Genomic DNA, 26,136 nt, shown 5'->3' on the forward strand with positions numbered 1-26,136 from the left:
TTCATCTCCTAATTGTTCTTCAGCTCACTGCAATCTGCATCCCCCCACTCACTCCACCACTTTATTTCCCAATAAAATTGCCAACGACTTCCATGTTGCCAAATCCAACAGTTCATATTGCAGTCCTTCTCTTAGGAGACTTTTAAAAAGAATTTAATACTGGACACCACTCCTACCTTCATTAAACATTTCCTCCCTCACTATATCAAGACTTTTCATTCACTGGTTTTTCTGTCTGGCCCTCTTTCTTCTTCTGACAGCAACTCTCCTTTTATTCCGCAATTAAACTACAGTATTTACTCCCCGCTCAGTCTTTTCGCTGTATTTGCTCCCTCTAAGCAACTTCTTCCCCCTTCTTAGTTTCAATTACCACCTACACAAAGAAGTTTCACACATTTTTGTTTCTGTACCTCAAAACTCCACATAGCAAAAAAATCAAATCATTATCACCTCTCGCAATCCAGATCCCCTTTCAGGATTTCTTATCTCAGAATGGCGTGGCCAATTGTCAAGTCATGCACAATAGAAACCTAGGACTCATCCCTGGCACTTCTCCTGCCTCACCACCCATACCAAATCCATTACTAAGCATTTACTTTATTCCTCAGTCCTCAGTAAATCCTGAACCCAAGCTGCCATCTATCTCACAGCCTGGGCTACGACAATAGCCTCCTAATTGGTCTCTAGGAAACTACTCATGTCTCTTCAATTTATTCTCTGTTCTGTCTACATGTCACCCACCCCAAAGAGAACATTTCAAGGGCTTGTCATTGATTCTAGAATTAAAAATCAGTCCTTAACATGGTCTGGCCTCCACCCAGCTCTCCAGCGCCATCCCACACCACCCTCCCTTGCTCTTGCCACACTAGCCTTCTCTCTGCTATATACCATGCTCTTTCTGCCTGAACTCCCTTCCTTCTTTATCTAGTATACCCTCATCCTTCAGATCTCAGCGCAAGCATCCCTTCCCCCAGAAGTCTTACGGGATCCCTGGGATACGTCAAAATCTCCTTATTAGAAAGTACATAAATAAAATCCCCTCTTACAAGCTCTCATGGCACCTTATACCTTTTCTTCTTAGCACTTACAAGTTGCAATTTTGCATTTATTTGTGTACTATTTATTTCTGGTTACAGACTTCATCCAGGTTTCCCTTACCTTCAGAGGTTCTTCTTGTGCCACCTGCTCATTCAGCTTTTTGGTGTAAGCATCACAGATTTCAGTCACTTGTACAAACCCCTGGAGGCCATTGGGGAGACTAATCACCAGTTCCAGTTCATTTACCTCTTTCACACAACCCAAAAGCCGCATCCCCTCACACAGAGACTAGAAGAGAAAAAGTGAAACAGGTACAACAGGGAAGAGAACAATGAATGAGAAGTCTCAACTCTGACATATAAAAGCTACAGGAAACACCTAAGTGTATATGTCCATGCACTTATCAAACATCTGACTGAGCACCGTGAAAGGTCTAAATTATACTAGTGTTAACAGCACTTGGGTGTTGGCAGGCACTTTCACCTTTTACTTTATATTCCAAGCAATCCAACCTCAAATGCATCACAGGCAGTAAAATGAAGGAAGCAGACCAGTGGAGCTAATGGCAGTTGGGAGTGTGCAGGCTGGGCATAAAGGTGCAACCACCACTCACTCAGCTCCATGTGACTACAAACACGAGAGAATGAGAGCTTGTGTTGTCAACTATTTCAAATTTTTACGAGAACCCAAGAATCACCTCTTTATTTCAAGTCTGTTTCTTAATGTTGACACCAAGTTAAACAATTATTTTTTTAAGTATCACACAGGACAAACAAAATCCTTCTGCAGACTGAATCTGAATCTTTCCCTTCAGAATGATTTGATTTTTGTTTATTTTTTACTACTATTGTACATTGTAATTATCTAAAAATTTAAGGAACAGAATAAGACCACTTCACTTCTCTGAGAGTTTCCACACCTATGAAATGAAAGGATGGAATCAGAATGATTGCTCAAGTTATTGCCAGTTCTAATCTACAAATCTACTAAAACAGAAGTTCCATAAGGACACTAGCCCAATGAGGGTCTCAGAAGCTAAAAACAAACAAAAAACAACACACAATCCCAGGCATTGGTTAATAGAAAGAAATGATGCTCAATTCTGAACACAAACTGCCAGAATCTCTATAGACACAAGCCATATGTATGGATGAATGAATGAATGAAGGGAATAAAGGGGGTAAAAAAAAGGAAGAAAATATACAAATTTAAACTAAGGTAGTTTGTTTAAATCGAAACAAAACTTTAACAAACCTCAATACTAAGGATTTCAAACTTCTCTCTTACAGACTTGCTGCTTTCTCTTTTTTCAATTTTCAACTTTTTTGTTTTTGCTGGCTCCTTCTGGCTCTTTTTCCTTTTGGTGGAATCCTCTTCAGTAGAAATCTAACGGGGGTAAGATCCAAAAGAATGAAAAGAAGCAATCCTGGCCTTTCACTCCAATTTCCGGTCATCTGTTGCTTTGTTACTCTTCCACTCTACCCCACTCCCAAATGTTTCTTTAATTCTTATTCAATCCCAACTCTCCCAGTCTGCACCCAATGCTCCCTTTGCCCAAAATCTGCCTTTCATGTTCTCAAAAGCCCCTTCCCTCTAGTGTCCTTCTTCCCTTGACTTAGGATGGACACTGGGGTTCCCCAGTATCAGAGGCAATTTAGAATAGTGTGTGAATGGAAGGTGGAGTCACAAAGACCTGAGTTAAACTCCCAGTTCCACCATAACAAGCTGTGTGGTTTCAGCTAAAGTACTGTGTTTCCCCAAAAATTAGACCTAGCCGGACCATCAGCTCTAATGCGTCTTTTGGAGCAAAAATTAATATAAGACCCGGTCTTATTTTATTATAAGACCTGGAATATAATACAATAATATAAACTACTGGGTCTTATATTAAGTTTTGTTCCAAAAGACGCATTCCAGCTGATGGTCTGGCTAGGTCTTATTTTCGGGGAAACACGGTATATAACCTCTCTTGGCCTCTATTCCTCATTATAGAATGGATATCTCTATTTCATAGTACAGTGGGAAGATTACACAAAGCCATATAATCAAATGATAGCTCCCTTCCCTCTAGCAATTAGAGCACAGCTTATTCTAGGTGAAGATTATGAATTCTAATACAAATTCTAACCATTATACATGGCAGCAAGGACCCCATTAAAAATGCCATAATTAGAATGCTTTCTCTCTATCCTTAACATGGCACAAAGTTCCTAAGAATAAGGAACAAGAGCACTGAAAATTCAAATACTAAATGCCATGCTTCAAAAGATACAGCCTTGGGCCAGCCTGGTGGCTCAGACAGTTGGAGTTCCATGCTACTAACGCCAAAGGCTGCCGGTTCGATTCCCACATGGGCCAGTGGGCTCTCAACCACAAGTTTGCCGATTCGACTCCCACAAGGGATAGTGGGCTGCGCCCCCTGCAACTACGATTGAATGAAGCACCTTGAGCTGAGCTGCCGCTGAGCTCCCGGATGACTCAGTAGGTTAGAGCGTGTCCTCTCAACCACAAGGTTGCCGGTTTGACTCCCACAAGGGATGGTGGGCTGCGCCCCCTGCAACTAACAACGGCAACTGGACCTGGAGCTGAGCTGCGCCCCCCACAACTAAGATTGAAAGGACAACTTGACTTGGAAAAAGTCCTGGAAGTACACACTGTTCCCCAATAAAGTCCTGTTTCCCCCCGCCCCCCAAAAAAAGATATAGCCTTGTGGTAGTATGGACTCTCTAAAAGTTCAATTTACAAACACAGACTTCAGAAAGAAACAATCTGGAAAACAACACATTCTCAAACAGGCTTCATTCGTTCTTCATAAGGACAGTAGAGAGAAAGTGTTCAGCGAGTCTTAACCAAACAAGCACACCACTTACATCAAATAAGTTGTCTTGTTCAACAGGCTGCCGTAAAGCTTTCTCTGATTTATGGGTCTTTCTCGTACCCCCACGGGGGAAGCTTTCTTCCACTGTTGCCATGTTTGGGGCTCCTAAAAACAATGCAAAGAGTTACAGGTGAGATGTAGCCTTGATGACAGATTTCCTAAAGGCTGTGATCAATGGGCAAGAGATAGAGCCTTCTAGCACCAAGGCACTAGATAGCACTCAGGACAAGATATAGATGTTTTGAAGCCAGGTCCGCCCCAGATAATCCACAATTCACCTTTCCAAAGGTCTCTGCTTCAAAATCACAAGTCCACACATTTCCTCCAAGAAAAGAAGTTATAGACTCAATGTAGTAATATCATTAAGCAGCTACCGTTAAGTCAGAAATACACAAATATATAATACCCTACCTTCAAAGAACATACACTTTTAAAACAATTATGCAAATAATTTAAAATACAAATCAAATTATAAACTATCAACAAAGAGGTAGGAAGTGATGAAACTTCAGTAAAGAAGGCAAGCTTCCTAAAGAAGATGCTTTGGGGCTGAATGTTAAAAGATGAATGAGATTTGACAAGTGGAAAAGGAAAAGCAGAAGAAATGTGAGAAAAAGCATGGAAACAGGAAAAGCCAATTATTTCAATGAGCATGAGCACCAGCAATTTGTCAAACAATTGCTCAAAAGCCTGCTGATCCCTATCTGTGAAGAATCGTTCAAATAGACCACAGGGTGAATAAAGCATAATTGGAGTTAAGTTTTAAAAGACAGGTTAGGCTTTTTTAGCAGAAGATCTTGAATTAAATATGAGTAGTTTAATATTTACTTTGAGAAGTCAGAGCCTTAAGTTAGGTAGAATTATAATGATTGCTAACGTTAAAAGAGAGAGAACAGTAATCAAGAAAAATATACCGCAGGTTATGGATTGGACGGGAAGAGACAAGGGCTGAAGGCAGGCAAACCCGGGAGGAGTCAACTGCAGTACAACCAAGAAACCATGAGAACCATAACTAGGTACAAGTGAGAATGGAAGGAGGGGTTGGTTCTGAGAGACTTGTGAATAAGAATCTACAAAGGCTTGAGACTGTGGTTGAGGTGCCGACCGAAGGGAGCCTAGATTGAGAATCAACAATGGGTGTATGCTTCGTAGAAACAGGCAAGTGCCGAAGAGTCTAGTTTCCTGGGAATTTGATCCTTAATCTCATTTCAGACAAGAGGAAACTGGAACTTCAAAGAGTAAGGCGATCCAGTGACAAAAAAGGATCTAAGCTACTTCCCGGGGACAGAGACTGAGGTTACAGGGGCCACTCGAGCAGAGCCAGCTTCCGAGCCGGGTTGGGGTGATCGAACTACTCATCCAGCACTGTGGATGCATGGCAGGGACCTGGGGGACCTATATCTAGGGCAGAACTGGAAGCCACAAGGTTTCCTCCCTTCTTGCCTTCGCCCTCACTTACCAGCCTCGCGACGACACCACCTCTCAACTTCGGAGGCCGAACCCTCTAGCCACACACGCGGAGACTCGCACTCCTATGAACCAATGCTGCCCTCCCGGAAGCGTGGGCGGGCTCAATGCCCTACTTCCGTTATTATGCTGGGTCCTAGTGCCGCACGGCGGTGTAAATTTAGAGACCGGAAGCGGAAAGGCGGGACTTCGAGCCATAGCCAATCGACGCCTAAGGCTGAAGCGCTGAGGCTGGTTGAACGCGTGCGGGGGAGGCGGCTTCTTCCGGCTGGACCGAGGGGTAACTTCGTACGTTGAAGGACACTGTCTGCGGAATTCTTGCTTTTTGCAAGGTGGGTGTGGAGGGGAGCCCGGCCTGGGACCTCGGTCCTCTGCTTTGCGGCACTGGCCTAGGACCCGACCTTTCCTGATCCGGGAACGTCGTGAGGTCTTCGCTTTGGGGAATGAGAGCACTGGGGAATGGAAAAGGGCTTAGAGATCACAAGGGCTGGGGCTCGAGGGGTCGGATAGTGACTGGGCAGCCTCGGGACGAGGCAAATAGGTCTTCCTAACGGCTCCTATTGTTCCCGAAAGCCCTTACATTGCGTTTTTCAGTGGAGAAAAGTGAGGCCCGTAGCGAAGGGAGTCACCAAGGTCACCCAGTGACGTACTATTGGATGAGAACTTGGGCTTCTGACTCCACTGGCCGAATTACCTCTTCCTTTGTATGCCCATAGCAGTCTGTTTGCACTGAGCTGTGTGTGCTAAGGAAGCTGCCCAGCCAGGCCTTTTTTAGCTGTGCTGCAGCCTCTGTCAAAACGAGTGGGAATGTGGCCCGGCCCCTGCACTTCGCCAGACCCCGCGGTATGCGGGTTAGATTTACATTTCAATATGTTCGATCTACGGGAAGGCCTTTCCTAGGAAATAGCCAGAACCAAGAACTGTAAATGCCTTGAAGTGCATTGCAGGAGGCTGGTTTTGGTACCTGAGCGGCTTTCACTCGTCTTTGCCTCGTGATACCACCATTCCTGGTAGGTGGCCAGTCACACAGCAAAACATCAGTATCGAGACACAGAAAGGAGCTAGAGCAATTGATCACTTTGGGCCTTTTTTGAAATGCCCATTTTACAGGTGAACAGAGACATGGGAGGATTGATTATAGTTATTAGCTACTCACTGCCTTAGAATCAAAAGCAAAGGCCCTGTCTCTTGCTGAGACTTTCCCACAGGCTACCATTTAATAACTAGTACAATTATTTTTGGGTAATTTTCTCCTTCATGAATATATATGTCTTTCTAAACTTAAGTATGACTCAAAAGGAAAGAAAGTTACAGTTCACTTATTACACAAGGGTAATTCTAACACAAGGGTTCCTGATCTTTGCCTAAAAGTAACCGTTTGCTGAAGAGTGCGGACCCAAGTGTTTCCAGGCTTTTTACTCCTATTGTTTATCTCACCAGCAACATCCCACTCTCCACTCCCTGCCCCATCTCAGCCTCTCAAGACTCTTCCTTTAAGACCCATAATTAAATTGCTACTCCTATACCATGCTCTTCAGTCAGAATTAGTCCTCTGTGGAACGTCACAAGCATCAGCCTTCCTCCCATATTGTGTAACGTAGAGGGAATGTAAAGCTCCTTAAATTGCTTCAGTTGCACACCACATCCTCCTAAAAATTTTTGTTAGGCACAAATAGTGGGTGTTACCAGTTAATAATTTCACAGCGTTCTTTGATTTCTATAGAATTTCTCTTAGAAACCTACTTGATACCGTAAGAATCCAAAAGTGTATCATAAGAGGATGTAATACAGAATTGTATACCTGAAATTTATGTAACTTTACTAACAGTTGTTACCCCAATAAACTTTCATTAAAAAAAAATTATCATGAAGGTGAATAGAGAAGGACAGTATGCCTTTAACTTCAGTAAAATGAAACAGTTAATATAAAAGCTACATCATAAAGATGTCTTTTACTGGAGATTTTCCTATTTTCCAGCTTGGATGGATAGGCCAAGGCCACTGAGAGGGCCCAGGAACGTTTGGATTTCCTTCATTGCTCCAAGAACATTCTTGAAAAAGTGTTAAAAATTAAGGTCATTTCTCCAAATTTTTCATGCACGTGAATGCCTCTGAAGGCCTTTGAATGATAAACAAGGAGATGCCAGTTTCCATAGCAATGACTTCCTCACAGATCTCTCCCTCTTCCCGTTTCATCAAGAGCCAGCTATATCACTGCCACTGCCTACCAATCTCGACCGGACCTCGACCGGCTCGTCTGTGTTGCCAATCGACTCGGCGTGGCGTCGGTCGTGGTAGATAGGTGGTAATACATACGAATTTTCGAGCATTATTCTGGTGACCTTTGAATGTGCCTTTGCCGTTTTTTATTGGAAGAAATACATGTCTTTGTAAAATACATAGGTACCATAGATGATAACTCCTCTGAGGAGTTTCTATACATGTATATTCTTCCAGGACTTTGTTACTGCAGTGTTTTTCAAACTTGAATGTACGTCAAAAATCGAGAGGGCTTATTAAAACACATTGCTGGGCCCCCGAGTTTCTCATTCAATAGGCCTGAGGTGTAGGGCCTGACGATTTGCATTTCTAACAAGTTTCCAAGTGATACTGATGCTGGTCTAGGGACCAGACTTTGAGAACCATTGATGTGCTCTGTAATACAATGTCCAGAAATAGGATTTTTTTAAAAAAATTTAACGTTACATGAGGACCTTTTCCATGTCTATACATAAAGATTTATGCACATTGTTTTCCTCCAATGGAAACCATCATGTATTAGTCTCCTGTAGATGGACTTTTAGTTTTTCCAGTTTACTGTCATAAACAGTATTTCAGTCTCCATCCTTTCACCATTTAACATGTTTCCACTTTGCAATATTTCTATAAGGGTAAATTCCTAGAGAACAAATGAACCAGCTAGATAAAAGAGTATACTAATTTTGTAATTTGATAGATATTGCAAAATTGCACTTTAGGAAGTTGTACCAGTTTATACTCCAGGCAACAGGGAATGCTTATTTTCCCACGTTCTTAACTACTACTGCTTATTGTAATTTTATCTTTGCCAGTCTGGTGGTTAAATATTGGTCTCATTTTACATTTCTTTCAATCATGAGGTTATCTTTTTATGTCTCACCTTTTGTTTTTGTCCTTTTTATTTTCCCTTCCCTAAGATGGTTAAAATATTTGCTCATGTTTTATTCCAGGATGTTTTGGTTTCACTTTTTGCATTTAAACCTTTATTTTGGTGTAAGGAGTAAGGATTCCAGCTTCCCCACCTCACTAATAGCTACCATGTATCAGCTCCATTTAGTAAATGATTCCTCCTCTGCCTTCCCATGGAGATCTTAAATTATAAGACAAACTGTAAAAGGAGGGGTTGCAGCTTGAGCTGTTTAGCTGGTGGTTACCCCTCTGAGAAACTTTGAAAAGTTTCACAGGCTCCAGTTTTCAACTAATCTTAAAACTGATTAATTTCATGTATATTGTACAATGGTATAGATAGAGCCAGGAATGAAAACATCAATCTATATTGCGTCAGAGGGTGGACTTAAAGACTGTGTTCCCTTCCTATGCCCTGTGATTTGACATACTGTGTCCCCGAAAATAAGTCCTAATGCGTCTTTTGGAGCAAATGTGTCTTTTGCTCAGCTCTAATGCGTCTTTTGGAGCAAAAATTAATATAAAACCTGGTATTACATTTATTATATATTGTCTTGTATAATAAAACTGGGTCTTATATTATGTAAGACCCAGTCTTATGTTAATTTTTGCTCCAAAAGACGCATTAGAGCTAATGGTCCGGCTAGGTTTTATTTTCAGGGAAACACAGTATATTCTCAAGTGTTGTGTAAAGTCCTCCTTCCAAAAGGTTCTCTGACTTGTCAGCAAGGCTTTTTCCACCATCTTTGCTATTGCTGTGTTTGACAAAACATACATAAAAATTTATAATATTTATATACAATGGCTTTTCAAGTTTTTAAACTTTAAAAAACAAACTTGTCTTTTAAATTGCATCCAAATGAATTTGTTGCTTTTTCTTTCTTTAAAAGATTGAAATCATGGCAGGTCCAGAAGCCGACGCCCAATTCCAATTCACTGGTATCAAAAAATATTTCAACTCGTATACGCTCACAGGTAGAATGAATGTAAGTATTGATGATACCTTTAAGCTGTTATACTTTAGAATAATATAAATATGACAGTAACTCCTGTTTACTTTTTCCCTTTCTTTTTCAGTGTGTACTGGCCACATATGGAGGCATTGCTTTGCTGGTCTTATACTTCAAGTTAAGGTCTAAAAAAACTCCAGCTGTGAAAGCAACATAAAAGGTACGGAGTTGGCATTTAATAAAAGTTTATAACTTAGCCATTTTGATGTTACAGGTTTTTTTCCCCGACTATAAAAATTACTGTCATTTTGCAAAATTTATTACACACAAGAAAAATAAAAATACTATGCACATCCCATTGCCCTGACAATTTTAGTTAACATTTTGGTTTAACTGTGTGTGTGTGTATTTTGTTTGGTTTCCATTGGCTGTGATTCGTGACTATTTTGTATTGTAACTAGTAAGTTCTCTGTAACATGAATGCATGTGTGCTCATGGAGCTAATGATTCATTTTACAGAGGAATTCTATTAGATCTTTTTTAATGTAAGTAACAATGAACACTTTTGAACATGAAGTGAAGTCTGTATCTATGATTGTTTTTTTAAGCTGAAGTTCTTCCTCAAAGGGTTGTGGGGCGCCCAGCTTTGTAAGAGGCGGTCTCTCTTGCCCCAGCCAATGTTGAATATGTTTCTGGTTTTTGTTAATTAGTAAAAATAATTTGTCTTTTTGATGAAATTGTACTTTTTTTGCATTTGTTTAACATTTGTATTTTTATTAACACTTTTCATGTGCTTTTCTAACAATTGGGACTTTGTCTTTGTGAAGACCCTATTTTTCTTTTATGAGCTCTCTAGGTAATAATTATTAACCAACCTTCTAAATCAGTTGCAAATATATCTTGCTTTTTGTTCATTTGCTAGTTTCAAATTTTCATATAAGCATTTCTGTCTTTTCCTTAAATCCCCATAGACTTCATTTTCCTCTTATAGTGCCTTCAACCTATGGTTGAGTGAATATTTGTTTTGGCAATAGATGATGTGCAGAAACCCCAGAACCCAGATCTTTATATAATATAGCTCTCCATAGACACAATTTTCCCTCTGCTCTTAAGTGCTTTCCAATCCTTAGGGGACTGCATATCCCAGAATGCAGTGGTCCATGGCTTATTCCTGGCAAACCTATAGTATTTTGCTCAATTTTCCATGTTAGGTACCTAACTTTGGGAGAGTGGTAGTATTTACATTATACAAATGGAGAGATTGTGCCTCAGATATTAAAATAGATACAACTAGATACATCCCTGTTTTCTACTGTTTAAAATGTTACTTTATATACTCGAATTTTCCAACAGTATACATTTAGGATCATACTGAATTGTTGGCAGCTTTTTAGTTAAAGGTGGAGTGTGAGGTTAAATTGTATTAAGCTGAGAGATACCTTAATTGGTGGGGAGGAGCTTCTGACTCTTGAATCTGATGGGTTTGCATTCAATTTCAGGGGGTTCATGGATAATCCTGTACTGTAATTTACTGAATGTCTTAAAAAACATTTGTGTCTAAACTATTTTTGCTTTGTTTATAGGATTCTAAGCTGTACTTCATCTGTTGATTTCTCATGCCTGGAGAAGCTAATGTCAACTCATCATGTGATACTCAATTTGTACAATAAATTATGAACCTGGAAAAGCTGGTTGTCTTTATTTACAAGATATCAAAAATATAAAAACTGTACAAAACGCAACAAAGGCAAAGAACTGGCAGTGACTTGGTCTGAATCTTTTAGTTTCCCAAAGCAAGGCTCAGTACTGGAGGTAAGCAACTGAAATGTCCGTCTGACTTCAAGTGTACTAGGTTGTGTATAGCCATTTTAGCTGAAGTAGAACATGGAAGCTAAATTTCTTCACCTGATTATAGAGTGTTTGGGTGCACTCAGGTGTAAATTCAGATGTCAGTTGATGGTTGTACTTCATCTAATTCTTAGAAAGGAACTGTAGTTCATCCTACCCAGTTACATACATTCCACTAGTCATGGGCCAAGCAAAAATATTAGTGGATCATTTAACAGAGTGCCATACAGTAACTACATTTTTACAGCAGAAACATACATGCTCATAGAATTCTTCAGCTAAAATTCAAGATGGTATTATATTACTCAATTTGAATCTAGAAGCAAAATGAATTATTGAAATCAATTGGTTTTTTCCTAAACATAATAAATTAAAATAGCATTTGAACAGAAAAATGCATAGTTTCCACACAATCCAAAGCACCATAAATGTCCCCTCCACAAACATAATACCTCTTATTCAACTAACGGAAATTAGTTAAATGTGGTTGCTATAGAAACGTGGAACTGTCCTGTTCAGATTTTCCAAGCAGCATACTTCCAGATCCATATAGACAAAACATTCTTTGATTAAATATTAATCACTGAGGTATTTGCTTTTAGTCTCCCTTTTTCAAACAGTAGCTTCCATAAGGTCTTTAATACCAATGGTTTATTGCGGACTATAAGCTCCTGCAGCTAGAACCAAGTTTCTTCGAGTAAAATGGAGGTGTACAACTGGTGTTGATTTGGTCATATACGTTCCCAACAGTAACTCCTGTGAATTCTCAGGTAAATTTATATGCCCAGTGGCTGTAGTAAAGTCATCAGTCTCTAAATCTTCAAATGCTTTGACAGCATCCCATAACCGGACTGTATTATCCATCGAACCTAAGGGAAAGTCAAAGGAAACCATTTAGTAGCATCCACCATATTTAGCTTCTAACTTCTAACAACTCTGTTCCCCCTAAAGGAACATTTCAAGTCGTAGTTTTACCTGAGAAATGAATATACAAGTAGGGTGACACTGGCTAAAGAGAAGCAAAACCTAAAACAACAGGACTTACTTTGCATTTGTCAACACTCAAGTGTTTTTTTTAACATACCGTTTACCACAAAGCCATTTCTAGTCATTTACCTGATGCCAAAATTTCACCATCTCTACTAAACCTAAGTGAGCAAACTGTATCAGTGTGGCCTTTTAATTCTCCAACCATCAAACCATGTCCAATATCCCAAAGGAGTACTCTGCCATCCGTTGCTCCTGTAGCCAGGAATCTCCCATTGGGAGAAAATGTCAAGGAATGAATTGGTCCCTAGAAAAGAAGTCAATGGGAAGAGTCAAAAGTAAGGCTACAAATAGAAAATAAGACAAAGTTAGAATTTTTAAGTTTAGTGGTATGAATGGTATTTTTAAAATTTGTGGGTCACTGGTTAATTTTTAAAATATTTTTATCTCAAAAGCAACCTTGTGTGCTGGAATAATGAAGGTGGAAAAATACCTTGTGTCCAGTGAAGATCCTTACACAGTTCCCATTCAGGACATCCCAGAGCCGTACAGTTCTGTCTGCAGAGCCCGTAGCAACATAATTAGAATTTGGATGGAATCTGGTACAATTCACATCAGCAAGATGGCCAGCAAATATCCTTAAAGGTTGATAGTGGTCTGTAGCCCACAGCCTTTGAAAAAATTTATTGAAAGCACAAGACATTAGTAATTAATATGAAATGTGAAAATGGTATTCTAAACATCCATGTGAAATGTTAGCTCCAAATGGGTCCCCCTCACTATTTGCCTGAGAGAAAGAAGGAATGGTTGAGATTAAGTAACATTCTTAAGAAAAACTAAGTTGATCTGGTACAAACATTTTTTAATTTTATAGTTCTTGAGTTCTCTGTATAGGCCCCCACCCACCCCAGTTCCTAGTCTAACCTATAGAAAAGTTTTAGCCACCACATAGTTTCTAACCTGAGCTACTTCATCCCAAGCTTTTAAGGGAGATGAATGAAAGAGGTTAAACAGCTGATGGGAGGCAGGGAAGGTGTGTTAATAAGCTAACTTGAGAAAGAAAAACAAGACTCAGGATTCTTGGTATAGACACAGAGACATAGTAATACTCTTTCCCAACAGGAAGCCATTCTGTTCCTTTAATAGACCCAGTCGTAAGATCACAGTGTTCTTACCGAGCTACTCGGTCATGGCCCCCTGACACAAAATAATATCCATATGGAGAAAACTGTGTGTCCCAAACCGGATAGTTGTGTCCTTTATATCCCACCAAGCAAGTAAATGTTTGAAGACTCCACAATCTAACAGTTCCATCCTCTGAAGAGGAAAGCAGGTAGTTCCTGAGAGAACAGAAGGTAATATATTTGATTCTCAGAATAACTTTTAGTTACCTGTCCAGTTTTCTCTGCACATTTGAATATATTAAATTTAGCTGACATGCTACATCTCTCTTTTATATTTGGGATTCACAGTAGATAACAAGAGCTGAAAGTACTAACCAAACTAATGTTAGACACACTACATCTACTGGGCACCTACTGAATGAGTTTAGATTATTTTTAAAAATATGGGGAAAATCACAGTTCTTTAAAAAAAATAATACCAAGGGATAATGACAAAAAGTATGGTCAAATAAGGTCAATTGAGAAAGGCTTCTAAGAAATGTGATATGTCACTTAAAACTCAACCATGTTTAACTTTAAAGTGGAGATGCTATTTTCCTATCCTGTATGAGTTGTATAAGAATTTAAAGGGAAATGTCTTCTTGACACACACAAAAAAAGCAAAAACAAATAACACTACAGACACACAAATAATACTCTTTTTCAGGGATAAATACAAAAGCTCAACTACCCAAAGTATTAGGGTCTTCACTGAAATCAAAAGTTTCTCTCCAGTAAAAATGTGTCATCTGGCTAAACCCTGTCAAACAACAGAAACCTCATTCTCAAAGGCTCATAAAGATGAAAATCTTGCTGGATTAAAAGCTATTATCTGGGTGGTCAGATGGCTCAGTTGGTTAGAGCGCGAGCTCTGAACAACAAGGTTGCTGGTTTGATTCCCACCTAGGCCAGTGAGTTGCGCCCTCCACAACTAGACTGAAGGACAACGACTTGGAGCTGATGGGCCCTGGAGAAACACACTGTTCCCCAATACACCCCAATTAAGAAAAAAAAAGGGCTATTATCTATCCAAGTATAAATGGTATGATGAATACAAAATACCCTTCCATTTCTACAGAATGTTTGAGATCATGAAAAATAGGCAAATACCTATTTATCGGTTTCAAATTCCCTCAGTATCCTCTTAGTTCTTTTGATAAGATAAATCTTCAATTGATAGATAATATGCTTTTCATATCAGAAATTTGTTGTAAATTTGGAGATGACAGAAGTAGCCACAAAACAGCAATTCAACCCCTACCAAGGTTATACAAAACTAAAGCTAGTTTTTAAAACCAGCAAACCCTGAAACTGTGCATCTTGATTCTGTAAATTTGGGTATACATTAAGTTGCTGTAGTACCCCAAGATGAATTAGCAAATGGCATGATTCTAAAAGATAATGAATGATAGGCAACCATGAGATTTTTCTAACAGAAATTTTCCCAACATTTGCATAATGTTTCCAGTAGTTAACTATTATATAATCTCAATATAACATAGCAGTATTTAATTTTTATTGTTTGTACTTTACCTATCTGGACTGAAGCTGGCTCCATAGACAGGCCCACTGTGACCATACAAAATCTTCAATTCACTTGCTGTTTTCTCATCCATGATTCTTTCCAAGACATCATCTGATTCTTTGTCTATGAGGCTAAGATCTAAAATGATCCAGAAATACTGATTTTTAAAAGTATATCCATTAAAACATTTTAAGGCAATTACATCATGGTTCAGGAGAACTAACATTTGAACAGTGCCTCCTACATACCACCCACTGTGCTAACGCCACTAAATTAAGTGATACTCTTCCAATATATAGAAGAAACTGAGGTTCAGAACAGTTAATAATTTGCCAGAGTGTATACAACTATTCAGCATCGGAACTATGACTGAAACTCAAGTTTATCCACTATATCACAATGTTTCACAAAAATGAAAACTATGGAAATATTAAATTATTGAAAATGTATTATCTTGTTTAAACAAGCTCTTTAAAATGAAATCCTGACTTTATTCTTTTTTAGTCATTTTTACGGCTAAAACAAAGTATTCTCCCACTATTTACTTTAAAGGTTTCTTAAAATTCACAAACTCCCACTATTTTCTTTAAAGGTTTTTTTAAAAATTCACAAGCAAACAATTATAAAATGTTAGATTTTTAACCTTAATGAGTTTTGTATCCTAATCCTCTCACTCTACAGATGAGAAAACTGAGGCCCAGAGAAATTAAACCAGTCTAGCACTGCAGTCTCCTGACTGCCACTCCAATGCACTTTTCACTGTAGGGAATGTTAGCATTCTGAGTTAAAGTAAAATCTAGTGAAATCAGCTAAGATCACAATCTCATGTATATTCCATGGAATCAGGATTGGTGTAAACTAATGATGAGTTTACATCCTGACAGGTCATCTCAGTTACCTGCTGCTTGTTTCACACTACGAAGCTTTTTGGGTGTTACAGACCACACTCTGACAGTTGAATCTGCAAAACCTCCAGCAATCAAACTAGAATCATCAGTGACATCCACTGCAGTGAGGCCCTGCCAAAACAAAGAAAGAAAGAAGCAGCTTTATACTACCAATACTGTTTTAGGGGAGAACATTACAATCACACTTTAGAAATTATGTATATATTGATAGCTATTTTTCTCATACAAAAGATCATCTAATTTCATTCTTCTATGAAATCGTTTGAAATCACTTTCTTTAAGAACATGTCATCATTTACCCCTTTTTTGCCCTCCAAATTTGGAGTGCAGGATATGAAGCAAATATTAATCACTTCTGCACTTCAGTAAATATATCCTCAGCAGCCTATTATAAACAACCTATAAAGACATATAGAATTCTTACTAAGAAATACTAAGTTCATGTAAGTACTTAAACCAACTTCAATAGAGATGAACTGTACAGTTTCCTCCTTAAAGGCTAGTAGAATTCTAATTAGTGAGACAGACACATATACATGAGATTCTGGTATTTACAAGTTGTTAAAGTTCTTTTAAACAGTGCCTTCTATTTATTCTTAGTAGTCCAGTTCTCCTTTCTTAACTACTGTCATTAAGCTACATTTATAGCAAAAGTTTAAATAAGAAAACTCCATTTTAATTAACACATTTAAGTTTATTTTAATGGTAAGTCACCATTTTTAGGATTCTCCGGGCAAAAATCACCCGATTATTTTACCAACCTGGTAAGCATTGAGGAATGTATAGAAACAAATGGAGGGTAAACAGTCTGGCCCAAGGCGTACTCGTTTGGTGGTTTCTTTCATATTCATTATCTTATCCAACTTATCTGAATCTTTCAACTCAGGAAGAGGGATTCTGTGAAAGAAAAACAGACTGGAAATTACTCTATTAAGAAACTTGAACCCTGTAAGACATCAGCTTTCACCTCCACACACATTCCTGAGTTTTGAACTCACCTGTTTTGAGGTGGAGCATTGGGATCTTGTTTTTTGCTTTTGGATCCAATACTATCTTTTTTAGGCTTCTTCTTTTTAGGTTTTCCTTCTTCATTTTCTCCTTCTTCATCCTCATCATCCAAAGGCACCTCAATTTCTGGCTCTTTTAATAAACCAAAAAATACCTACAAAAGAGCCAACATTTTTTTAATTAATTTTTTTGTTCAGTAATACATCTTTTTCATATCTTGACAGAATGAGTCACAATTACAATATAGTCATTTATACCCTGAAGCAGATTCTGTACTTGTCTACCCAACAGCCAATCTCCCCTTCTTCCTTCCTAACAGAACCCTGATTTTGTTGGAGCAGCAATATGCTCAGTTAAGTAATTTCTGTTCGTGGGCTCCATTGTAGCTAAGAATGGCCATATTATATCATTCTCACCAAGTGATGTACACACAAATATAAAAAGTAGGATTTTAGGAAAAAATACTGTTTTCCTGATAAAAAGGGAGAGATTTAGCAGGGATATGCCTTTTGTCCTCCCCCTTCTGCCTGCCTGGAATGCAGCTGCAGTGCTGGAGCTGCAACAGCCATCTGTGAGCCCAAAGAAGAGAGCCACATTCTAAAGATGGTAGAGCAGAAACTGGAAGGAGCCAGGGTCCTTGATGGCATTGTAGAGCCCTTATGCCAACCCAGGAGGACTTTCCTCTGTAATTCATTTAATGTGAGGAAAAAAACCTCGTTTCAGCCACTGTAGTCAGGGTTCTGTTAAACGCAACCATTCCCAAATCCTCACTGATACATACACCATCCTTAGAACATGAAACTTAGTATACAGTGTCAAATTATTCCCAAACTAGCTATAAGAAAAATGTGTAAATCATGTAGATGGAAATGCTACAATTTTTCATAATCTGCATTATATAGTTCTTAGGTTTATTCCCATACCTTTGATTTGTTTGCCTCTCGTTTAGCCTCTCCTGCCAAACTTCCCACCATCGCATCTATCTGTTGCTTACTACGCGGCATCCCATCAAAGATGTCAATGTAGAGGTGCTCCTGAACTATGTTCCATATCTGATTGTTCTGTTTCTCCTGAAGATGCCTCTTCAAGAGTTGGTACGAGTCACGGGAAATACGCAGAACAAATTTACTTGTTCGAAAATCCAACATGGTCTCATTCCCTTTCATGTGTTCCTTTTTGGTAAGACTAGATAATACTCGTAGGTCATCTTGGTAATAACATTCCTGATCTCCATGGAACCTGTTTCAGTGATTTTAAAAAGTCATTTTTCAATGTAATCATTCAGGGATCTGCCTCTCCCCCATATATTTATAAACATACCAGAATATTTTCAACGCAGTAGTCTGAATAATCCTGGACTATGCTGTAGGATCAGAAGTTATAATTCATTTCAAAATGATTACAATTCAGTTCCTGAATTCATCCTAAAAATTACGAATCCTAAAAATCTCTAACAAAATGCACAATAAACATTTTAAGAGAATTTGAAATAAATATCAAAAGTGAATGAAAGACAAGACGTCCACCACTGGTAAACAGTCTCTTTTGAATGCCACCATTGGTAGACTTGAAAATGTTAAAATCTTTGCTTTACTAAATTTTATGTTCTCTCTAAACCTACTTTTAAAAACTTTTTTTATGGAAAATTTCAAACATATACAAAAGTAGAAATTAGTATAATAAATTTCACGTACCTATCACCCAGCCTCTCAACAATAATCAATACATGGCATTCTCCTAAAACCCACCATTTTTAATTTCTTATGTTCTTAATACTAGACATATTTTTTAAAACATGACTACTTTAATGATATGACTAAAGAACAAATGTTGATACTAAAGAATGAACACTTCCATTTATTCACCATTACCAAAGGCAAGTAAATAAAGCTTTCATTCAGCCTTGATAACAATTAGGAAATTTTCATGTACTTTTGTTTCTACAAATCTTAATAAAGTAAAATTAAAGATCATATATTTGGCACTCACTAAGAGCAGCAAACAATGCAAAAACATTTAGAAAACAATGACCAAACATAAGATATTAGGGCTCTATGGATGGACCTAGAAGATATTATGCTAAGTGAAATAAATCAGACTGAGAAAGGCAAATACCATATGATCTCACTTATACGTGGCATCTAAAGAACAAAATAAACAAACAAAACAGAAACAGACTCATAGATATAGAGAACAAACTGATGGTTGCCAGAGGGGAGAGGGGTTGGGGAGCTGGGTGAAAAAGGTGAAGGGATTAAGAAATACAAATTGGTAGCTACATAATAGTCATGGGGATGTAAAGCGCAGCATAGAGAGTATAGTCAATAATGTTGCAACAACTGTGTTTGGTGCCAGGTGGGCACTAGACTAATGGGGGGATCACTGCATACATTATATAAATGTCTAACCACTATGCTGTACACCTGAAACTAATAGAAAATTATAGTGAATGTCAACTGTAACTGGAAAAAATAAATAATTAAAAAGAAAGATATTATTAGGGCCCTCCCTCTGATAGACACATAGCCCATAAATACCTAAACTGTTACCTGTGTTGCCCTATTACAACTCTTCAAGACTTGAACTAATGGTTTCTGTCTAAGATTGGAATGAAATTAGAAATCTTAGCCTTTTAGTGTTTGTGTCATCTCTGCCCATAACCTCATATAAGCACTGGGTCCAGGCAAGGGCTGGGATGGTCCATAACAAAGAGACCGAGTCCCCTAGGATATCCAGCTTCCTATGTGAATGCCATGAGACTGGAAAAGGAAAAGGTTTATTGAGGACAATAAGAAAAATTAGCTTAGAGCAGAAGTTCTGTCATCATCGGGCTTACTTAATTTTTTTCCCCCAAAATACTGAGATACAGAGCCTTTGCTCTATGTGCCTTGTATTAGGCATTGTATCATAGAATAATGAATGAATGCAATGGCATAGAAGCCAAGAGTCCAGAGTTTTATTATTCCTCTATTACTACTACCTGGGTTATAGGACAAGTTCTGGCTTTTGGGTCTATTGCTTGTACTAAAAAGCTCTCATTCAAACTGTTAAGCACCGCCTATTAGAGATGCTCAAGGCTCAGGCCTAGCCCTCTCATTCATTTCATAACCCTCCCAACAAATCTCACCCAATAGATCAATACTGCACAACTCCAATTTGTACCTCCAGTCCCTACCTCTCCTCTGCGCTCCAGAGCCTTACATATTATCCACCTATCAACTTGACATCTCTTAAGTAAGTCAAAGGCATATTCAAATCTGAACTCAAGATTTTCTCACAACCTGATAAACTAGGTCCTCTTCCAGGGTTTTCTATCTCAGTGAGGGGCACCCCTATCCAGCTGTGGGAGCCAGAAACCTAAGGGTTATCAATGATGGCTTCATCACCCTCACCTCCATATCCAACCCATCGCCAAGTACCTCACCAATATGTCCTCTTCCTTTCACCAACACTGCCACACCCCAGTATTTCTCAACAAAGTGCTACTGGCATTTCAGGCATAATAATTCTCTGCTAAGTTGGACTATCTGCATATATTAAAACATTTCGTATCCCTAAGCCACCTGCTCCTCCACCCTACTCATTATGACAACCCAAAACACCTCCACACATTCTCAGGGGAAAGAGGAATAATATCACCCCCACCCCGGTTGACAAAAACTACAAAAACCTCCAAAACTGGTCAATCTATAGTCACTCTGTGCCCCCCGACCACCACCACCTATTTTCCCCACTGTATGAAGGTCCTTTCAAAATACAAATCTAATAATGACATGGTCCCTCAATGATTTCTACAGCAGAGATGCCTCACTGCCCCCCAAAATCCATTTTTTTCTTTCTTTCTCCAATAGAACACCTGAATATAAGCTGAGCACTATGGCACGTAGGTACATAGCACACTTCCTACCTCCCTTGTAGGGAGACGTGGCCGTTGACCAATGACATAAAAAAAGAAGTGTGTGCAACTTCCAGGAAGGATGTGTGCCTATCCTGCTGACTGTAACAGTGACGTGATTGCTTAGAACCAGAGAACCATCTTGTGCTACAGGTAGAAGCTTCATGACAGGGATGGTAAAGCAACAAGATCGAGAGCACCAGGGTCCCTGGTAATCAAGGACCCCTTACCAGTCCTGGACTGCCTAACTTCACAAGAGAAAGAAGGAAACGTATCATATTTCAGCCTCTATTATTTGGGTTTTCAGTTGTTCTCAGTTTAATCTAATCCTAACAGCTTCCTATTGTTTTTGGAATAAAACCAAAAATAAACTCTTATTTTATTTATGCTGTTATTGATATAGCTTTCAGTGAGTCTCAGCTAAATCTAATCCTACCCAATACAAACCCCTACTGTTCTTAGAATAACAAAGACCTTTGACATGGCCCAAGAACCTGCCTATTCCAGCCCTTAACCAATTGTCCAGCTTCACGTTGTACCCCACCCCACCCCAATATTCTGCTCCAGCCACACTGCCCTTCTTTTATTTCTGTACCTACCATGAGCCCTACCACCACAGAGCTTAGCTTTCATACATGCTTTTTCTCTTCTCTTCATCTGGTTACTCCTACCCAATCTTCAGATCTTACATCAAGCATCACTTCTGGGAGCCTTCCCTGACTTCTCCAACTAGATCACACTCCCCCCGACCCCACCCTCCAATTTTAGGTTCTCATAGCACCAGCTACCTCTCCTTCATAAAGTACTTTTTGAGTTACAATCTTACATTGTGTGGTCACAGATGTGTACATACATTACATATATAAAAATTCACATACTTCTCAAAGAATGATTTTGCTTCATTCTCATGTTGATTGTAGACTAGTTCCAAGTACATGTGTACAAACAGAGGATAAAAGAGTTGGGATAACTCTGCCCGATGGCAGTCCAAGGAACATTCAATGAAGTGTTTCAGTCCACTATAGTATTCTTCATACATTGTGGGGTCTCCTTGTTGGTTGTAAGCTGACAGCACAGCACTGACATCTGGCTGGTCTTCCACAGCTACACTCCCAACTGTTTAAAAAATGAAAAACAACTTTCAAGAAAATGACCTGAGATGCACCAAGTGACTACGGCTGTTTTGCTAAGGTCCACAGGTGAATTGTTTCTCAAATGTTTGTCCCTCTCCTCTCAAACTTTCTTCCCCAACACAATCACATAATCTTTTAATAGCATTTTCACTTTGTTTCAGTGACCCATCCAAAACTCCTTCATCTTGTCCATATCTTAAAATAAAATTTTCAAATCAATAACAAGAGATTCATTTATTTTTTTCTGGAGCTACCTTATTTTAAAGACAAATTGTACAAAACATGGATGAGCAAATCAAACAACTATGTCCATCTCCTCTCAAGGGTCAATGCAAACGGCACCCACCACCACCATCAAGCCATGCCCTGAAACAACATTTCCAGTTCTCTGAGCTACCTAAGTACTTTGTAACTTTACTGTAACCTCCTATCCTATATCACCTTCATTTATGTACATCTCTCATTCCTTATAAAATGTAAGCATTTTAAGGGTGGGAAGTTTGTGCCTTATTTATATTTCCAAAAGATATGCTTAAAACAATTTCCAGAACCACCATTTCAAGTCAGAAAATACGAGTATTTATTTGTAATATAGCAATATTACAATGCTATATGTATCAATCGAATCAGGGTTTTATTGTTGGAATTTTTAAGTTGCAATTAAAGTACTGTTATGTTCCTTACTGCACAAATGATATAAATTCTTTCGATTACTCTGATGGCATTTTCTTTCCATCCTTACTGGTTTCTCAGATATGATCTAAAATATAGGTCAGGTTTCTGAACAGATTATAACAAAATGACTAACATATATACTTCACCCATGTTTTAGTTCATTCACAAAATTCAGCATTCAGGGAAAGATTCCTCTCAATCATTTTTACACACTTCTATGTATGGGTTACAACGCTATGTATTTATTCTTCACTTCTGGCAATGCTGCAAAGATTAGGTCTCATAAATACAGATTAGCTAGAGGCTCTGTACTGGATAATTTAATTCAACAAACATTCATTATTGGCTCAGGATCACCTTTGAGACCTTATATTGTGTATAAATTTTAATGCACAGACTTTGTGACAACAGTTGCTAGGAAAAGGGGATCAGGGGGTGCTCAGGTGTCAGGAATGGACACCTAGGCATAAACTTTTCAATACCAGTCATTTTACATATATTATATCTAAGTCTCACAATAACCCATTTAATCGAGGAAAAAAACTCAATTTTGGAAGAATAACTTAATCAGCATCAACCACGTAAAAGCAACAGAGACACAATCTGAACCCAGGTCTGTCCAATGCTTATTCCTAAACAAATGGTTCTCAAACTTGGGCATACATCAATACCCCTCGGAAGCATTTACTCAAAAATGCAGATCCCCAGGCTCAGCTTCTAAAAGCTCTGATTCACTAAGTCTGAAATGATGCCCAGGAATCTGCATTCCCCCCAAAGCGTCAACACTCGTGGTAGTTAGCCCACATTCTGAGACATACTGGCTACACTACGTTCCATCACTCCGTGGCTGTGTGGTCCAAAGCAAGTCCTTTGGCCTTTCTCAGTCTGTTTTCTCATCTCTAAAATAGTGGAATTGTGAGAATTAAGATATAGAACCTAAAATATTTGTACAGAACTGTACAAATATTGTTAGTGCTAATGTAGACCTGTCCAAAGCTCAAGAACCCAAATAAGCGAAAAGGGACCGAAACACTAAGGGTCCGCGCCTCTCCGCGCCCACCTTCCGCATACATCCTTCTGCTCAACAGCTCTCAGCCTCTCGCTGGAACTGACAGCTCTAGGAATAGGGTTTGACTGCGCAGCCGGCGCACTAGAGAAAGGGGCGGGCATGTGGTCCTAGAGGCGGGCCCAGGAAATTCAAAACAAGCCCGCAGAGGTGCAGGCCTGCCAGCCTCGGCATTCCCGGCTTGCTCCCCTTCGTCCCGGCCCTGTCTTCCCGGGACCTCGCGGCTCACCTTTCCCCGGAGCCACAGGACCTGTTGCTGAGCCCGAGACGGCGGCAGCTCCCGAAGCGCCGGTTCCCGGAGGGTCTGGGGCGGCAGGACCGGGAGCCGAGGCTGTGACCCGGCTAAGAAGCGCGCTAGCCGCCTCTGTGCCGGCGCCGTCCCCATCTCCCGGGGCTCCGGTGCCCGCCACTGCCTCCTCCAGCAGCCGGGCCTCCCGGCGCAGAGCTTCTTCGGCCTCGCGGAGGTTGCTCTGCCGTAGGAACTGCAGCACGGCCAGCAGAGTCTGTCGGTCGTGGGAAGCGCCCGCCTCCGGAGCAGTGGCGGGCACCGGGGCCGCCCCCGCCGGGGCAACGGCGGAGACAGCCACCGAGGGTTTGGGGGTCCCACCATCCCGGCCGGCCGACGACGACGCCGCAACGTTCCCACCGCCGCTGTTGGGGCCGTTGTTGGTCGTGCTGCCGCCACCCTCGCCAGCGCCGTCCCCAGCCTGCGGAGGTAGCAGCGTCGGCGGTCCCTCGGGCTCTAACTTGACCGCCACCTCCGTCTGCTCCTCCGCCAGCGCCGCCATCTTGCGGCTGAGCCACCTCGCGCCGTCAAGTGCGATTGCGTTTTCGCCACATGGAGGGCGGGGATGAGCATTTCACGACAGCTCCGGAAGGCGATTTACGGCAGTGGGAGGGGCGAGAAGAAGGAGAAAAAGAACACGAGCGAGAGCAACTTTCAAAAGTGAGTGACAGAAAGCAGGAAATTGGAGATGGCGACCGCCTATTGCATTTGCCTGAAAATAATTACCACTTATTGCAAACCAACTGCTATATTCAGGCACTGTGATAGACGTTTTACATTATATGACTTTTAATTCAACAATTTTATAAGGTACTGTTGTCCTCACTTTACAGGTGGCTCAACGGAGACCCAAAGAGGTTAAATAACTTGCCAAGTCACTCAACAAGAAAGTGAACGTTTCAAGATTTGAATCCAGGTCTTTAACTCAAAAGCATATACCATTTGCCAAAGGGAGGCTTCTGAGATACTGGTAATGTTTTGTATTTTGATCTAAATGGTGGTAACTTTCTTTGTTGTTCCAATTTTTACTTTTGTAAAAATTAATCGAGCTGCGTGCTTAAGCTTTGTGAACTTAACAGCATATATGCTATATTTCAATAAAAAGTTTCTAAATATCTGAATTTTGTGATTGTGAAATGTGTACATTCTGTATTCATACTGTGTTATCCATTATTACAAATTGTAAAATTTCTGCATTTTAATTGTGTATTTTAAAATAGTATATGCCATTTTGCAGTATGCTTCATAGATTATAAAAACCCTGCTGCATATTTTATCTCACTTGAATCTCACAACTCTGTGGGATAGGTGAAGACAAGAAAAGTGAGCCTGGGACATGGGGAAGATCTAGCACTTATTCAGGTTATTAGTTTTGAGGTCTTACTAGCTTTCTTTGATCCTGATTACTAGCTGAATGACCTGAAGCAAGTTACTTAACTCACTCTATCCCAGTTGCCCAATTTCTAAAATAGGGATAATAATAGTACTTAACCTCAAAAAGTTGTATGCGGATTAAATGATATAATGTACATACGATACCTAATACGTAATAAATAGCTACTGGTTGTTCTTACTTAACCTTAAAAGGTGTTCTGTAAATGTTTGTTATGAAAGTCCAATCATGATATCCAAGGTAATCTCATGACTAAAATATAAAACTAATCTAATTGGATAGCTAAAGTAAGATGAAATATGGGTGAGAGTTGGGGAAAGATGAGCAAGAACTGATTAGCATTTACTTAGCACTGACAGAACCTGAATCTGATGGTACATGCTTATGACCTGGGAAGAATTCATCCTTTTCCTCAGGATCATTCAATTATTTTTTTCTGATTCAGTATTCAGTAGTTGATAATTGGTAATTAACTGAGCACTTAGTAGATAGATAAGAGATACCATGAATAACAAGCCCAGGTTTGTTTACTATTCCCTGGAAAGATGTTTTACCCCATTATGAATAGTATATTAATATTCTGATGCATACATTAGTCTCTCAAATCAGGTCCTGGGAACTGGATCCACCTGTACAACTGAAGCCCTGATACTGGACTCACAAAAGTACAGCCACTCGCTTTCCCTCTGTGGGAGCCACCTATTACTGGCTTTTTCTCTTTCCAAAAAATCTGGGTTGGGACTTCAGCAGA

General features: G+C 39.6%; 3 protein-coding genes across 6 annotated transcripts in view; 1 reads left to right on the plus strand and 2 right to left on the minus strand.

Moving 5' to 3' along the window:
- PDCD11 (programmed cell death 11) overlaps nt 1-5,483 on the minus strand; it is a 42,072-nt gene extending 36,589 nt beyond the window's left edge. For all 3 annotated transcript variants that reach the window (XM_033130528.1, XM_033130529.1, XM_033130527.1), the window contains exons 1-4: nt 5,376-5,483; nt 3,909-4,021; nt 2,293-2,424; nt 1,159-1,326 (exon numbers count right to left, since the gene is read on the minus strand). In XM_033130528.1, coding sequence (XP_032986419.1) covers nt 1,159-1,326; nt 2,293-2,424; nt 3,909-4,010 — 402 coding nt within the window. In that variant the 5' untranslated portion in view covers nt 4,011-4,021; nt 5,376-5,483. The remainder of the gene's footprint in view (nt 1-1,158; nt 1,327-2,292; nt 2,425-3,908; nt 4,022-5,375) is intronic.
- Nucleotides 5,484-5,564: 81 nt separating this feature from the next.
- ATP5MK (ATP synthase membrane subunit k) lies at nt 5,565-11,185 on the plus strand. The gene is made up of 4 exons (XM_033131079.1): nt 5,565-5,715; nt 9,439-9,534; nt 9,626-9,718; nt 11,082-11,185. Exons 2-3 carry the CDS (start codon nt 9,448-9,450, stop codon nt 9,713-9,715), a joined length of 177 nt encoding a protein of 58 aa, XP_032986970.1. The 5' UTR covers nt 5,565-5,715; nt 9,439-9,447; the 3' UTR covers nt 9,716-9,718; nt 11,082-11,185.
- On the minus strand, nt 11,170-24,832 carry TAF5 (TATA-box binding protein associated factor 5). 2 transcript variants are annotated; one of them, XM_033131077.1, is made up of 11 exons: nt 23,936-24,832; nt 21,711-21,948; nt 17,861-18,176; nt 16,928-17,091; nt 16,691-16,844; nt 15,920-16,040; nt 15,030-15,159; nt 13,509-13,673; nt 12,827-13,004; nt 12,463-12,640; nt 11,170-12,215 (listed from the first exon to the last, which is right to left on the minus strand). In XM_033131077.1, the coding sequence occupies exons 1-11, from the start codon at nt 24,492-24,494 to the stop codon at nt 11,998-12,000; spliced, it is 2,421 nt and encodes an 806-aa protein (XP_032986968.1). In that variant the 5' UTR covers nt 24,495-24,832; the 3' UTR covers nt 11,170-11,997. The 2 variants fall into 2 exon arrangements, with proteins under 2 accessions (XP_032986968.1, XP_032986969.1); XM_033131078.1 differs by having other exon boundaries at nt 16,691-16,826; nt 23,936-24,555.
- Between the last annotated feature and the right edge of the window lie 1,304 nt (nt 24,833-26,136).

Source organism: Rhinolophus ferrumequinum, chromosome 16 (genome assembly GCF_004115265.2).
Source record: "Rhinolophus ferrumequinum isolate MPI-CBG mRhiFer1 chromosome 16, mRhiFer1_v1.p, whole genome shotgun sequence".
NCBI classification, from domain to species: domain Eukaryota; kingdom Metazoa; phylum Chordata; class Mammalia; order Chiroptera; family Rhinolophidae; genus Rhinolophus; species Rhinolophus ferrumequinum.

Coding starts and splice junctions, on each gene's coding strand:
- ATP5MK (XM_033131079.1), top strand. CDS start 9,448: ATGGCAGGTCCAGAAGCCGACGCCCAATTCCAATTCACTGGTATCAAA. Junction 9,535..9,625: donor CGCTCACAGGTAGAATGAAT/GTAAGTATTGAT, acceptor TTTCTTTTTCAG/TGTGTACTGGCCACATATGG.
- TAF5 (XM_033131077.1), bottom strand. CDS start 24,494: ATGGCGGCGCTGGCGGAGGAGCAGACGGAGGTGGCGGTCAAGTTAGAG. Junction 21,949..23,935: donor TCCTGTGGCTCCGGGGAAAG/GTGAGCCGCGAG, acceptor TTTTTTAAACAG/TTGGGAGTGTAGCTGTGGAA. Junction 13,674..15,029: donor GCCAGCTTCAGTCCAGATAG/GTAAAGTACAAA, acceptor CTGTTCTCTCAG/GAACTACCTGCTTTCCTCTT.